This window comes from Artibeus jamaicensis, unplaced genomic scaffold, assembly GCF_021234435.1.
Source record: "Artibeus jamaicensis isolate MK-2021 breed Jamaican fruit bat unplaced genomic scaffold, CSHL_Jam_final scaffold_286, whole genome shotgun sequence".
In the NCBI taxonomy this organism is placed as follows: domain Eukaryota; kingdom Metazoa; phylum Chordata; class Mammalia; order Chiroptera; family Phyllostomidae; genus Artibeus; species Artibeus jamaicensis.
Window position 1 is genome coordinate 6,818,590 of NW_026522034.1, and position 17,003 is coordinate 6,835,592.

General features: G+C 36.9%; 1 protein-coding gene across 7 annotated transcripts in view; it reads right to left on the bottom strand.

The window, feature by feature from the left end:
- The window catches only part of LRRC49 (leucine rich repeat containing 49), a 162,999-nt gene that overhangs the window by 116,532 nt on the left and 29,464 nt on the right, over positions 1-17,003 (bottom strand). For 5 of the 7 annotated variants that reach the window (XM_053656873.1, XM_053656872.1, XM_037137277.2 and 2 more), the window contains one exon: positions 12,437-12,580. In XM_053656873.1, coding sequence (XP_053512848.1) covers positions 12,437-12,580 — 144 coding nt within the window. The other 2 variants (XM_053656876.1, XM_053656877.1) reach the window with 2 other exon arrangements.

A 17,003-nucleotide genomic window follows, 5' to 3' on the forward strand; every position in this document is an offset into this window, starting at 1 on the left:
AACACAGAAAAATATCTTTATGTCTGCAGCTTATAAAAGAGTGATTTTTTTCAAACAAACAAACAAACAAAACCCAAAACAATAAAGAAAATTTTTGATGATTTTTACTGCTGTTCCTCAAAAGACAGTAAAACCAGAAGAAATTTGTTTATCAACTGGGAAAGGAAAAAAATGTTATTACAATGGGCAAAGAATAGAACTATTCAGAATAGAGGCAATCTCAATATCAAAAAAGAAAATAAGATGAAAGGCATTCAAACTCACTGGAAATTCCAAATAAAACCTCAATGCAATATAATTTCACAGTTAAAACACTGACAAAAATAAAAAGGTCTGACAACATCAAGTGTCACCAAAGATGTGAAGTTAAAGGAATTCTCAGGTTATGCTGATGGGAATGTAATTTAGTATCACCATCTTGGGAAAAATCTGGACATACCTGATAAAGAGAAATAATGTGCAGAATCCTGGCACACAGCAAGCTTCTCCCAAGTACCCACCACTGAGCATTATTGTTCAAATGCAGCTTGCAACCAATTTTTCATTGTTCAAGAAATCAATTCAGTAGGTTGACACCAACATCTTTTTTTGAGACCAATATTTTTTAATGAGATACAATAGAATCAAATAGGATATCCCAGAATGAATTACAGTAAGGGTAGGTACAGTTTCAAAAAATGCTTGTTTACATTATTCACAATGTACTCATATAAATATGTATTTAATAATTGGGTTTCTGTATAAATTTTATTTATTACCATAGATTATGACTAAAAACTGTCTGAAAGTCACTGACCTAGAAAAATTATTATATATATGCATAAAAGACATGTAAAAGTTATTCATGCCACTCTTAATAACAAAAAATATTACTGTCCATTAATAGAAAAATGAATATTTAGTTATAACTATATGATGTAATACTATATTACAATGAAAATTAGTGAACCAGATCTATAGGTGTCAACATACATAAATCTCAAAGTGCAATGTTAATAAAAGCAACTTACGGAAAATATGTGCAGGACACAAGATGGCAGAGGAGTAAGTGGAAGCTATACTAACTTTCTTCCAGGACCAATCTTGAATTAGAACTGAAGTATAGAGAAAGCATCCTGAATAACCAACTGGATACTAGCTGAAAAGAAGCCTTATAACCACTGACAAATAGAACAAACCACTTTACCACAACATGACTGGAAGGGAGAGAGGAGGCATGAGAAGGCTGGCTGGGCTCCCACAGCGGGCAGCTAGAGTTCCAGAGGGATATTGCACCTGCTGGGTGGTTCCCCTTGAGAAGCACAGCGTCCAAACCATAAGCTGGGCTCCCCAGCCTAAAGTACCAGAGCTAGGAAAGGAACCCAGATAACACCCACCTGTGAAAAGCAGCCTCGGGTTTCTGTCTGCTGGGGAGAAATGGCTGGGGACACACAGAACCTCAAAAAGGACCAATGCACAAAATTCTGTTTGCAGCCACTTACCCTGGGCTCCGGTAAAAGAAGGGCAGAGTGAAATAAGGATGCATGAGAAGAGTCTGGGGCTGGTGGCTCTGGGGACAGAACTGAAGTTAACAGCTGCCAGGATCTCTTGCTGAGTCATTCTCCATACTGCAGGAGCCAACTTTCTGAGGCAGAGCACTCCCCTTCAAGAGCCATCAGCCTGAGGGAAAGCAATAGCCCTGCCCCAACCTGTGGAGCTTAAGCTAGGCTGTTGAATACAGTTTGAGGCTATATCACTGACTAACAACTAAGGCAGATCTCTGGGAGCTTCAAGGCTATAGCTGACCCTCCCTCAAGCCTGGTGCTGGTAAAATCTGGCCTTGGTGTGAGGCCTGATTCTTCTGCACACAGGCTCATCAGAGGGAGCCACAAGCTATGCGTTGCTGGGGGCTCCAAACAGGTTGCCCAGCACCAGTCACAATCAGCATCTGACCAACGTCTGCACCAGAGTCTGCAGATCTACCTAATACACAGAAACAAACACAAAGAGGCAGCCAAAATGGGAAGACAAAGAAACAAACCCAAATTAAAGAACAGGAGAATTCTCCAGGAGAAGGACGAGATGAAATTGAGCCAAGCAACTTATTAGATAAAGAGTTTAGAGTAATGATTATACGGATATTCAACAGCATGAAAGAAGACATAGAATCCACAAAAAAAGCACAAGTAAGAAATAAAGAACACAATATCTAAAATAAAGTATACACTGGCAAGAATAAACAGTAGGTTAGATGAAGCAAAAGATCAAATCAGTGATTTGGAAGACAAGTAGAAAAAAAACACCTAGGCAGAACATCAACAAGAAAAAAAGAATTTTAATAAATGAGGAGAGCTTAAGAAACATTTTGGACAACATGAATCATAACAACATCTCATTATGGGAGTACGAGAAGAAGAGAGGAAGCAAGGTATTGAGAACCTATTTGAAGATATAATGACCAAAAACTTCCCTAATCTAGTGAAGGAAAAAGACACACAAGTCTAGGAAGCAGGGAGAGTCCTGAACGAGTTGGCCCAAAGAGGCCTACACCAAGACACATCATAATTAAAATGACAAGGCTTATAGACAAAGAGAGAATCCTAAAACCTGCAAGAGAAAAGAAGGTAGTTACATACAAGGGAGTACCGATCAGACTGTCATCTGATTTCTCAACAGAAACATTTCAGCCCAGAAGGAAGTGGTATGAAATAGTCAAGATGATAAAAAGCAAGGAACGACAACCAAGGCTACTTTACCTAGCAAGACTACTATTTAAAATCCAGGGAGAAATAAGAAGCTTCCTAGACAGGAAAAAGTGAAGTGTTTGGTAACAGCAAAGCAGTACTGCAACACATGTTAAAGGGCTTAATTTAAGAAGAGAAAAAAACCCAGGAGAACATTTTATCTAATAATAAAATGGCACTAAATATGCATCTATTGATAATCCCCTTAAATGTAAATGGTTTACGAGACAAAGAAGGACATAATAAAAAGGTGAACAATCCAATAAGAGTATATAATTCTAGTAAACAATTACACACCCAACACAGGAGCTCCTAAATATATGAAGCAAATCTTGAAGAACATACAGGGAGAAACTGACAGGAATACAGTCATAATCAGGGATTTTAACATACCATCGACATCAATGGATAGATCTTCCCAACAGAAAATCAACAAAGAGACAATGGCCTTAAATGACACAATAGAGTAATGGATCTAATTGACATCTTCAGAGCATTTCACCCCAGAGCAGCAGAATATATAGACTTTTCAAGTGCACATGGAACATTTTCTAGGATAGACCCCATGTTAGAACACAAAACAAGTCTCAAAAAATTTACAAAGTTTGAAACCAAATTAAGCATCTTTTCTGACCACAATACTATGAAAATAGAAATCAATCACAAGAAGAACACTGAAAAGCATATAAAGGCATGAAAGCAAAAAAAATGTTATTAAACAATGAATAGATCAACAATGAGATCAAGGAAATAATCAAAGGAAAACTTGAGACAAATGAAAATGCAGACACAACAATCAAAATCTGTGGGGCACTGGGAAATCCATCCTAAGAGACGAATTCATAGCATTACAGGCCTATCCCTAAGAACAAGAAAAACCTCAAATAAACAACCTAATCTCACACTTAAAGGAACCTGAAAAAGAACTACAAACAAAAGCCCAAAGTAAGTAGAATAAAGGAAATAAATAATAAAGACAAGAACAAAAATGAAATAGATTCTAACAAAAACCATACAAAAGATCAATGCATATTAAGAGCTGGTTCTTTGAAAAGATAAACAATATTGACAAACCTTTAACCAGACTCATTAAGAAAAAAAGAGAGGACCCAAATAAATAAAATCAGAAATGAAAGAGGAGAAATAACTGACACCAAAGAAATACAAACAATTGTAAGAAAATATTGTGAAAAACTATATGCCAAAGAACTAGACAACATGGATGAAATGGATAAATTCCTAGAAACATACAATCTTCCAAAACTAAATCAGGAAGAATCAGAGATTCTAAATATACAGACTACACCTAGTGAAATTGAAGCAATCATCAAAAAAACTCCCAACAAACAAATTTTACCAAACATTCCAGGAAGAACTAACACCTCTCTTTCTCAATCTATTTCAAAAAAATTACAGAGCAGGAAAGGCTCTCTAGCTCATTTTACAAGGTCAGAATTATCCTAATTCTAAAACCAGAAAAAGATACTACAAAGAAAGAATATTATAGGCCAACATCCCTGATAAACATAGATGCTAAAATCCTCAACAGAACTTTAGCAAACTTAATACAGCAGTGCATTTAAAAAATCATATGCCATAATTAAGTGAGATTTATCCTGGTAATGCAAGTTTAGAACAACATTCATAAATCAATAAATGTGATTCACAACATTAACAAAATGAAAGATAAAAACCACATAACAATATCAATAGATGCAGAAAAAACATTTGATAAAATCCAGCACCCATTTATGATTTTTAAAAAAACCTCTCAGGAAAGTAGGAGTAGGAAGAACATACCCAAACATAAGAAATGCCATATATTCAACAGGGAAAAACTACAAGTGTTCCCCTTAAGGTTGGGAACAAGACAGGAATGTCTGCTTTCACCTCTTATTCAACATAGTAGTGAAAGTCCTAGCCACAGCAATCAGACAAGAAGAAGAAATAAAAGGCATCCATATTAGAAAGGAAGAGGTAAAACTATCTTTATCTGCAAATGACATGATACTGTACATAAAAGAACCCAAAGATTCTACCAAGAAACCACTAGAACTGATAAATAAATTCAGGGAAATAGCAGGATACAAAATTAATATTCAGAAATCAGTTACATTTTTATATGCCAATAATGAACTAACAGAAAGGAAAATTAAGGAGACAATCCCATTCACAGTTGCTTCGAAAATACCTAGGAATAGAATAAAATACCTAGAAATAAACCTAACCAGGGATTAAAAGACCTATACTCAAAAAACTGTAAGACACTGAAAAAAGAAACTGAAGAAGATGCAAATAAGTGGAAGCATATAACGTATTCACAGATAGGAAGAATTAACATCATTAAAATGTCCATGCTACCCAAAGCAATCTATAGAGTCAATGCAATTCTTATCAAGATTCTAATGTCGTATTTCACAGAACTACAACAAATATTTCAGAAATTTATTTGGAACCACAAAAGGCTCTGCATAGCAATAGTAATCCTAAGAAAGAAGACAAAAGTTGGAGGAATCACACTACCTAATATCGAACTACACTATAAAGCAAAGCCATGGTAACCAAAACAGCATGGTACTGGCATAAAAACAGACACATAGATCAATGGAGCGGATCAGAGAGCCCAGAAATAAACCCACACCTGTATAGTAAATTAATATTCAACAGAGGAAGTAAGTATATACAATGGCCTAAAGACCCTTTATTCAATGAACAGTGTTGGGAAAACTGGTGTAGAAAATTGGAATTAGACCATGTTCTTACACCACACAAAAGAATAAATTTTAGCCCTGGCTGGTGTAGCTCAGTGGATTGAGTGCAGGCTGCGAACCAATGGGTCAGTGGTTTGATTCCCAGTTGGGGCACATGCCTGGGTTGTGGCCTGAGTACCCACTGGATTAAAGACTTAAATGCTAGACACTAAACCATGAACATCCTAGAAGAAAACATAGGCAGCAAAATCTCAGATAATGCTCATATAAGTATTTTGTCAGATATATCTTCCCAGGCAAGGAAAACAAAAGAAAAAATAAATAAATGGGGCTATATCAAACTAAAAAGTTTTCACACGGCAAAGGAAATCATCAAAAAAATTAAAAGCTAACCCATAGAATGGGAGAACATATTTGCCAATACATCTCTTAAGGGGTTAATATTCAAAATTTGCGAAGAACTTACAAAACTCAACACCAAAAAAACAAACAACCCAGTTCAAAAATTGGCAAAGGACCTGAGTGGACACTTCTTCAAAGAGGACTTGGACAGACAGATGGCCAATAGACATATGAAAAGATGCTCAACATCACTAATCATCTGAGAAATGCAAATTAAAACCATAATGACCTATCGCCTCACACCTGTCAGAATGGCCATCGTTAATAAATGAACAAACAACAAATGCTGATGAGGCTGTGGAGAAAGGGGAACCTTCTGCTCTGTTGGAAGGAATGCAGACTGGTGCAGCCACAGTGGAAAGCAGAATGGCAATACCTCAAAAAATTAAAAATGGGCCTGCCTTTGGACTCAGTGACCCCACTTCTGAGAATATATCCGAAGGATATATTTGAAAGAATGTAAGCACCACTATGTTCATTGCAGTATTACTTAAAATTGCCAAGATATGGACACAGCCCAAGTAAGTATCATCGGTAGATGAGTGGGTAAAACAATTATGGGACATTACACAAAAGAGCACTATTCGACTGTAAAAAAGAGGAAAATTTTACCATTTGTGACATCATGGACGGACCTGGATGACATTATGCTAGGTGAAATAAGCCAGTCAGAGAAAGACAAATACCATATGATTACACTTATACATAGAATCTAATGAGCAAACTGAACTAACAAGCAACATAGGGACAGACTCCTATATAGAGAACAGGATGACAGCTATTTGAGGGGAAGTGAGGGGATGAAGGGACTAGCAAAAAGGAAAAAGACTCATGGACTTGGCCAACAGATTAAGGGGCTGAAGAGGATATAAGGAGATTAATGTTAAGAAGAAGACATATACAATATGATGATACCATTTAGAGACATTTAAAAGCATGCAAAACAATTACTTCATATTGTTTAGGGATGCAAACACATATGGGAAAAGACAGACACGCCTGGGAATACACACCAAATTCAGAACTGTGGTACTTCTGCAAAGGAGGGAGGGAATGTGTTAGGGGAGGGTTACAGAGAAGGCCTCAATTATATAGAAATATTTTTATTTATTAAGTTGATTGGTGGATGCAAATTCTTTAGGAAATGCCTGAAATATTTTGTAATCTTTTAAAAAGGGAAAGATACCAAATAAACTAAAAAGACATGTGTTTTAAATTTTATAAAATTTCCACGAAAAAGATCAATGAATTTAACTACAATAAACAAAGGACAACTTTTCCACATCAAAAAATGAGAACGTTTCTTATTAGATGGTGAAAAAGGTAGTACATTTGTTTCATGTCCTTCCCAAGATTCAATGGGTAAAGCAAACACAAAAGGAAACAAAATAACCACAAAGTGAGTAAATTCATGGATATGATAAAAACAAGAGTTATCATTAAAGATCAACATTTGGTAAATTTCAGGGAGCCAGAAAGCAGACAGGATGAATTCAGAGATAACTCTGAACAGAGAAAACTGCAGCTCAGAACTCACAAGAGAGATGCTGCATTGCAAAGGCAGCAATCCTTGGGGGCACAATGCCATTTTACTCCATGCTTGGAGTCAGTAAAGCGCAGGCGTGACCTGTGGTTGACTGTGACTAGTCAAGTGGACGTGTAATTAAAGGTCTGTCTACTCAACAGCTATTCCTGGAATACCAACACACCCGCTCCACCCCCAGCCTACCCCTACTCTTGCGGTACACACACACAGCGACACACAGCCACATACAGAGCAGCTGGAGACTCAGGAGCTGTCTCTAAACAAAACAGAGTAACTGTCTGTCCAGGAAGGATGGGGAGTGTGGGTGTCTTATCTGTGGAGATGGTTAGTAACTGTTACGATAGGAGCAGAGGGGAAAAAAAATGGCAGTTCTCCTGGCACAAAATATACTAAAGTCCTTCTACCAACAACAGTCTTTCTAATTTTGGCAATTACAGAGTAAGATTGCCTTTTCTCTTCTCACTCAAGAGGAAAGGCTGCCAGTGTGTGAGATTCGACAACTTACAAATCTAGTGATCATTCTAGAGAGAGATGTAATGTTAAAAAGACACATTCAATTGCAAAAAAAGACCTAGCCACTACTTAAGGTGATCTTCATTTAAGAATTGCCAGCTGCATCTATTGATATAATCATGGGATTTTTGTCTTTCATTTTGTTTATGTGATGTATTACATTTACTGATTTGCAAATACTGAATCACCCTTGCATCCCTGGGATGAATCCCACTTGGTCATGGTATATGATCTTTTTAATGCATTGTTGGATGTGGTTTGCCAATATTTTGTTGAGGATTTTAGCGTCTATGTTCATCAGCAATTTTGGCCTGAAGTTTTTTTCTTTGTTGTGTCTTTATCTGGGTTTGGGATTAGGATGATGTTGTCTTCATGAAAAGCATTTGGGAGTCTTCCATCATTTTGGGTTTTTTTGGAATAGTCTGTGAAGGATAGGAATTAGCTCTTCCTTAAATGCTTTGTAGAATTCTCCTGTGAAACCATCTGGTCCAGGGCTTTTGTGTGTCGAGAGTTTTTTGATCATTGATTCAATTTCATCTGCTGTTATTGGTCTACTCAGGCTTTCTACTTCTTCTTCATTGAGTCTTGGAAGATTATACCTTTCTAGAAATTTGTCCATTTCACCTAGGTTTTCAAATTTCTTGGCATACAGTTCTTCACAGTAATTTCTTACAGTCCTTTATATTTCTGTGGTGTCAGTTGTAATCTCTCCTCTTTCATTTCTGATTGTGCTTATTTGGGTCCTCTCTCTTTTTTCCATGATGAGCCTGCTTAGAGGCTTGTCGATTTTGTTTATCTTTTCAAAAAACTAGCTCCTGGATTCATTGATCCTTAGAATTGTGCTTTTAGTCCCTATGTCATTTAATTCTGCTCTGATCTTGGTTATTTCCTTCCTTCTACTTGCTCTGGGCTATCTTTGTTGCTGTTCCTTGAGTTCTTGTAGGAGTAGGGTTAGGCTGTTTGTCTGAAATGTTTCTGTCTTTTTTAGGTAGGCCTGTATTGCTATGAACTTCCCTCTCAGGACTGCTTTCACTCTGTCTCATAAGTTTTGGATTGTTGTGAGTTCATTTTCATTTGTTTCCAGAAGCTTTTTAATTTCTTCCCAAATTTAATTTTTGACCCACTCATTGTTTAAGAGCATGCTATTCAATATCCATAATTTTGAGTGTTTTGGGTTTTTTCCCTTGGGGTTGGTTTGTAGTTGCCAATGATACCTCAGATATGGGTTTAATCTCCAAAATATACAAAGAACTTACACGACTCCTCTCTAAGAAGACAAGCAACCCAATTAAAAAGTGGGTAAAGGACTTGAACAGACACTTCTCCAAGGAGGACATACAGAGGATCCAGAGGCACATGAAGAAATGCTCAATATCGCTAGCTATCAGAGAGATTCAAATTAAAACCACAATGAGATACCACTTTACACCAGTCAGCATGGCCATCATAAACAAAGCAACAAACAAGTATTGGAGAGGTTGTGGAGAAAAGGGGACCTTAGTTCACTGTTGGTGGGATTGCAGACTGGTACAACCACTATGGTTAACAGTATGGAATTTTCTAAGAAAACTAAAAATGGATCTGCCTTTTGACACAGCAATTCCACTGCTAGGATTATATCCTAAGAATCCTGAAACATCAGTCCAAAAGAACCTACGCACCACAATGTTCATAGCAACACAATTTACAATAGCCAAGCATTGGAAGCAACCTAGGTGCCCATCAGTAAATGAATGGATCCAAAAACTATGGTACATTTACACAATGGAATTCTATGCAGCAGAAAGAAAGAAGGAGCTTCTACCCTTTACAACAGCATGGATGGAACTGGAAAGCATTATGCTAAGTGAAATAAGCCAGGAGGTAAAAGACAAATACCACATAATCTCACCTTTAATGGGAACTAAACAACAAAATAAACAAGCAAGCAAAATATAAGCAAAGAAACTGAAATAGAGAACAGGCTGACTGTGACCAGAGAGGAGAGGGGAGGGAATTTCAGGGGAAAAGAAGAAGGATTTACAGCAACAAGTATAAAGGACACATGGACAAAAACTAAGGGGGGTGGAAATGGGAGGGAGGTGAGGAGCTGGGGGGGTGGGCTGAGATGAGAGTAAAAGATAGAAAACTGTACTTAAACAAAATTTTTTTAAAAAAGAAGAAATAACCAATTTAACCTAAAAAAAAAGAATTACCAACCACTGAGTAAAATAAAAACCATGAAAGAAAATAAAAAAGAAAAAATAATTAAGTGTGATAACTGACTCTGGAGAAGAGATAATGAGGGAAAAAAAAGAAAAATCTTAAAATTGAAAGGTCTCTTGGTTTTTTTTAGATTAGAAAAATAATGCTTCTCAGATAAGATCAAATTCAAGGAGTTCATCATCACCAAGCCCTTATTATATGAAATGTTAAAGGGACTTACCTAAGAAAAAGAAGATAAAAAAGATGAACAGTGAAAGGACAGCAAATTCACAGTTATTAAGAACCACACCTAAAGCAAAAGCAAACTAAGAGGACAGCTAGATCAGGAGCAGAACCATAGAAATGGAGATCACATGGAGGGTTAGCAACAGGGGAGTGGGACAAGGAGAAGGGGGAGAAGGTACAGAAAATGATGGTAGGTAGAAAATAGATAGGGGGAGGGCAAGATTAGTATGGGAAATATAGAATCTAAAGAACTTGAGACATGTGGTCATAAACTAAAGGGGGGGAGTGGTGGGGAGAGGATGTGCAGGGGGAGGAGAATGAAGGGGGGAATAGAACAACTGTAATGAAATAATCAATAACATATATTTTTTAAAAAGAACATGGAAAAAAATTTTAAAAATAAAAATAAAAGTGCCATCCTTTGCGGAAAAAAAAAAAGAAAAATAATGCTTTGAAAAAGAAAAAATAAAAGTTGGATAAAGTTCATTTATCCTTCCATGTATACTCACAATTTCCTATAAATTAATATGCATATGCTGTCATTATCATGACAATGATGCCATACACATAATGCTTTCAACTTTTACAAATTACTATAATTTCACTTTCACTAAGATGTGTACTGCTGCCTAAGCTATAACAGTGATGATTAGACACGACACTCAGTAAAAAACTCAGTAAGCAATTTCCTGGATGTGCATAATGCACTTTCCAAGAGAAAGACAACATACAGGCCAGGAAATGCTAGGGCCAATAGGTTTCTGTACCCTACTATACCAAAACTTTTGGGATTCTTCCCATACATAACCAATATCTTTAGGACATATTAAGTCCAGCCTGAGCAGTTCGTAGAGACTCAACAATGTAACAGATACACTCAATCTGCCTGTCTTTGAAGATCAGCCATTGCCAGTATTTAAATCCAATTTGGGGAGCAGAATCCATGTTCTGGAGAAGGCCCCTGAAATTATCTCAAGAGATATGAGCATTACGTGGCTCAGATCTTCTGGGAAAACTTTAAAATGAAATCAGTCTGTACAATGAGGCCTAGAGATAAGACATCATCTGTCCTCAGCTTTTTCAAGTGTATCACTTATGATACGCTTATTCATTTATGAAGAAACTCATGTCTTGAAAAAGTTAAGTTAGATTTTGCCTTTGAAAGAGCTTTTATGATATCCACAGAGAACCTAACATAGTTTTTCTATTGCATGTAAACAATGGAAACTTGTTAAAAGGACAAATAATATTTTTATCAATCATCAGAAGTCTGCTTGGCCTGTATCATACTATACAGCTGAAAGCCGTATTTCTAGGGCCCTTCCCATATGACCAATACAAAATACCTGAGTGTTAGCTATTATTTAGTTGTCGAACCTAAATAAAACTATAGATCTGACAAAGTTTATCTTCAGAGTTCCAGGCTCAGCTTTCTGTAGTGTTTGTCCCAATGGTGCTAACCTTTTCCTCCTGCTCACCTGCCAGTTCTTTTCCATATTTAGGTCTTTTTTCAGAGTCAGCAAGCCAAAAAGGACCCCAGAAATAATCTAGCCCAATGCCTTTATTTTAGAGAAAAGTAAGCTGATGCTTACACAGTTAAAGCGATTTACCCAAGGTCACACAGGTGATGAGAGATGAAGCTCAGACGAGAACTAGGCCTCTGATACCCTATGCAATGTTCGTTCTACCACACCAAGGTACCTCTTTAAAAACTGCAAAGGATGTGATACTTATGCATGTCTGCAGAGCCCTAAACCTCCTAAAGTTTTTCCTTCTTGGTGCAATAATTCATCAACTTTCAATCACTAATAACCTTCTTCTTATTAATTCTATACTCCGGACAAAACAGGAAATGATTCAGTATACATGTACACAAGCTAATTAATTTACTGTTTTTAATTTTATATCTACCTTTTAAAATGGAAAACACTCTAATACTTCCCAAATCAAAAAAATTATAAGACTTAATGATTATATCCACAATTTAAATTCAGGAAAAAAATCAGAATTACCTTAGCTGCTTACTTTGCAAAAACCAATGCTATAATATTTATTTCATTTCCTTAAAAGAAAAGCCAGGAAACACACATTGATTCCATTTCAATACTCACCACAGAAGTGATCTGATTGTGTCGCAGGTTAAGTTCAGTTAGTGAATTCAGCCCATTAAGGTTATCAACGTGACTTAAAAGGTTCCTGGCAAGGTTTAACACTCTCAAGTCACATAAATGATTGACATTTTCAATTTTGGTAATCTGTTAAAAATGAGGAAGGGATGATTAGTACGCACAAATCTCAGACACATATGTTATAATAACACAAAAATAAAATATGTAGCCATTGGACTAAGGGACAAGTTTATATGAAGATATTTAAAAACCTATTTCTCATCTCAGTCACATCAGAGAAATGGTGGTTGTTAGAGATCCCCTTGGTCTCTCCCCTTTAAGTTTCAACAATTCGAACAGCTGTAATTCAACAAAAGATTCCCTGCTAAATGTACAAATGAGTCTAAGAGATCCATGCATTGAAACATCTAAAGGTGGGCAAGGGGGAGTGAACCAAACTGGGGAGACAAGAAAGGAAAACAGCTCAAAGGAGCCATAGACACAGCCCTGCATCCCAAAGCTCACTGTGGGAGCTCAGCCTGGAGCAAAGAGGAATCAAATTGTGGTTGGCATATCCTTCAGCCAGAAGGGGAAGAAAGATTTAGAGAGCATTCCTGCAGAAATGGACAGTACAAATTGCAGCTGAGCAGTGACCTGAAGTAACAAAGCACAGAGATACAGCCGTGGTTGCACAAAGTCTAGCCGACTTCCTTTACCCTCCCAGAGCTCATCTCTCCTCGTCTCTCCTTACTCCTCAGTTACAGAGTATAATACAGTATCTGCAAACCTGAGAACGAGTGCTACAGAAACACTTTCCCTGAGCCACAGGAGAGCTCAGTGACTAATCCCAGGATCTAGTGGAGGCACTGGGGTGAACCACAGGAGTCCAAGGTGGTCTTTGCTGGAAGGACAAAACAAAAAAGGAGGCATCGAGGTTCCCCCAGCTCACCCTACCACCACACATCAAAGCTGCACTGCTGACAGCATATGGCTGCAGGGGACAGCACTGGGATGTCACAGATTTGAAGCCCTATCACCTACGAGGTTCCCCTGCAGGGTTGGTCCCCTGGGACCAGAAGACTGCTTCACAGGGGAGGTGTCCCCATTCCCAAGGAACACAAGCCATTTTCTACTAATCTGCAGAGATCTGAAATGCCAGAGAAATGCAAGAGAGCTAAACAAAGAAACAAAACCTTCTGATTCAGTGCTACCTACTGGAAAACAATAGAGAGACCTCTTACTGATCTATTAGAGAAGTTCCATTCACACATAGATGCTTAGACAAAGACTCCATCAAATACCATGAATTAAACCAAGGTAATGAGGCAGCTCAGAAAGAAAATGAAAGTTTTCCAGAAAATAAATGTGAAGACATAGAAATATGTGATTTAAATGACAGAGGATTCAAGATTACAGTTCTGAAAAACTCAACCTGACATGCAAGAAAACACAGAGGCAGTTTAATGAATTCTGAAACCAAATCAATGAACAAAAAGAATACTTCACAAAAACCTGAAACTTTAATAAAGAACCAAATAGAAATTGTGGAGGTGAAGAACTCAATAAAAGAGGTAAAGAATGAACTAGTGAGCACAGGAAATACAGCTGACCTGGTGGAGGGAAGAAATCTAGAAATGACACAGAGGGAAGAAGAGAAACACTTGAGCATTAAAAAAATGAAAGAACTCTACAAGAACTATCTGACTCCATCAGAAAGTGCAACGTAAGGATAACAGACACACCAGGAGAAAAAGAAAGGGAGAAGGAAACAGAGAGCTTGTTTAAACAAATAGTTGATGAGAACTTCCCAAACATATGGAAAGAACTAGATCCTTGAATCCAAGAAGCAAAAAGACCACCTAATTACCTCAATCCAAAACAACCTTCTCCAAGGCACACTATATTAGAACGGTCAAAAAATTAATGATAAAGAAAGAATTCTCAAGGCAGCCAGGGAAAAGAAGAAAGTGACCTGTAAAGGGAAGGGAGTACACCAGGTTACCATTGGACTTCTCAGCAGAAACTCCGTAAGTTGGGGGAGAGAAACTACCAGCCAGGAATAACATATCCAGAAAAGTTTTCCTTTAAATACAAAGTAGAAATAAAGACTTTCCCAGACATACAGAAACTGAGGGCATTCATCACCAGAAAACCTCTGCTGCAGAAAGTACTCAAGGGGGTTATTCTACTTGAAACAAATAACAAAAAGTCAGAAAACCATAAGTAAGATCACCAACAAACTTACAGCACAACAGGAATAATTTGTGACTATAAAACATAAAAGGAGAAGAGAGAAAAAGTCTGAATTTGTTAAGGACAGTGGGGATCAGATGCATTCAAAAGAAAAATAACATATATATATATAATACATATATATACACACATATATATAAAACTTTCTTTTTTAACATTTAAAAAATATTTTTTAAATTTTTAATTAATGAATTTATTTATTTACTTATTTATTTTTAGAGGGAAAGAGAAGGAGAAAAGAAGAGAAATATCAATGTATGGTTGCCTCTCATGGGTCCCCTGCTGGGAACTGGCCTGCAACCCAGGCATGTGCCCTGACTGGGAATCGAACCACAATCCTTTGGCTCGCAGGCCTGTGCTCAATCCACTGAGCTACACCAGCCAGGAAAACTTTCTTTTTTATAAACCTAATGGTAACCACATACAAAAAAACAAAAACTGAGACATGTAACTTCAAAAAAATGAAACAGAGAAAGTACCAAAAAACAAAAGCAACAGACAAAAACACAGAGCTAAAGAACCAATGGAGGCACAGAAATATCAGAAAACAAAGGATAAAATGGCTACAGGAAGTCCCCATACATCAACTGGAAAGCATTATGCTGAGTGAAATAGGCCAGGTGTTGAGAGACAAATACCATATGATCTCACCTTTAACAGGAAGCTAAACAACAAAACAAACAAGCAAGCAGAATAAAAACAAAGACACTGAAATAGAGAACAAGGGGACAGTGACCAGAGGGAAGAGGGAAGGGAATTTAAGGGGGAAAAAGGGGGAGGGATTTGGAGGAACAAATATGAAGGACACAGGGACGAGAACTAAGGGGGGTGGAAATGGGAGGGAGGTGGGAGCACAGGGTGGGGGGGCTGGGATGGGAGAAATAGATAAAAAACTGTACTTGAAAAATAACTAAATAAATTTTTTTAAAAAATCCTCATACATCAGTAATTACCCTAAATGTAAATGGATCAAATTCACCACTAAAGAAGCACAGAGTAGCAGACTGGGTTTAAAAAAAAAACACAAACAAAACATTGTCTGCCTTCAGGAGACACGTTTAAACCACAAAGACAAAGATACTCAAAGTGAAAGGGTGAAAAATGATTCTCCAAGCAAATAGCAGCCACAGAAAAGCAGGTATAGCCATGCTTATATTTGATAGAATACATTTCAAGATAACACAGGTAAGAAGAGAAAAAGATGGACATTTTATAAGGATAAAGGGGACACTACATCAAGAAGACCTAACACTCCTCAATATATATGCACCCAATCAGGGAGCACTAAAATATATAAAGCAACTACTAACAGAACTAAAAGGAGAAACTGACAAAAACACAATCAGAGTAGGGGAAATAAATACTCCATTGACAGCTCTAGACAGATCATCCAAACAGAAAATCAATAAATATCGGCCTTAAATGACACATTACATCATATGGACATAGCTGATGTTTACAGAGCCTTTCTTCCCAGAACATCAAATTATACCTTCTTCTCCAGCGCATGTGGAAAATTTGCAAGGACAGACCATATGTGTAGTCACAAAACTAGCCTAAACAAACTCAAGACTGAAATAACACCAAGCATACTCTCTGACCACAATGCTTTGAAATTAGAAGTCAATAAGAAGAGGAAATTAAAAAACACAAATATGTGGTGATTAAACAACATACTACTAAAAATGACTGGATCAAAGGAGAAATAAGTTGAGATCAAAGATAAATAGAGACAAATGAGAATGACAATATGATGTATCAAAACTTGTGGGATGCAGTGAAAGCAGTAGTAAGAGGGAAGTTTATACCATTACAGACCCAGCTCAGGAAACAAGAGAAATTTCAACTAAACGATCTAACACTGCATCTTAAAGAACTAGAAAATGAAGAATAGAAGCGACCCAAAGTCAGCAGAATAAAGGAAAAATAAAATTTAGAGGAGAACTGAATGAAATAGAGAAAAAGACTATACAAAAATTTAGTACAACAAAGAGCTGGCTCTTTGAAAAGAGTAATAAAATTGACAAGCCCCTGACTACATTTCAAGATACATTTAGTCAGTCTGACTAGACTGACTAGGGAAAAATGAGAAAAGCCTTACATCAGAAACACATCTGAACAAAATCAGAAATGAAAGAGGATAAGTTCCCACAGAATCATAGATATACAAAGGATCATACTAGAGTACTATGAAGGATTATATGCCATGAAATTCAATAACCTAGAAGAAGTGGAAGAGTCTCCAGAAATATATAACCTTCCTAAACTGAATCATGATGAAATAAAAGATCTAAATAGACTGATAAACAGTGAAGAA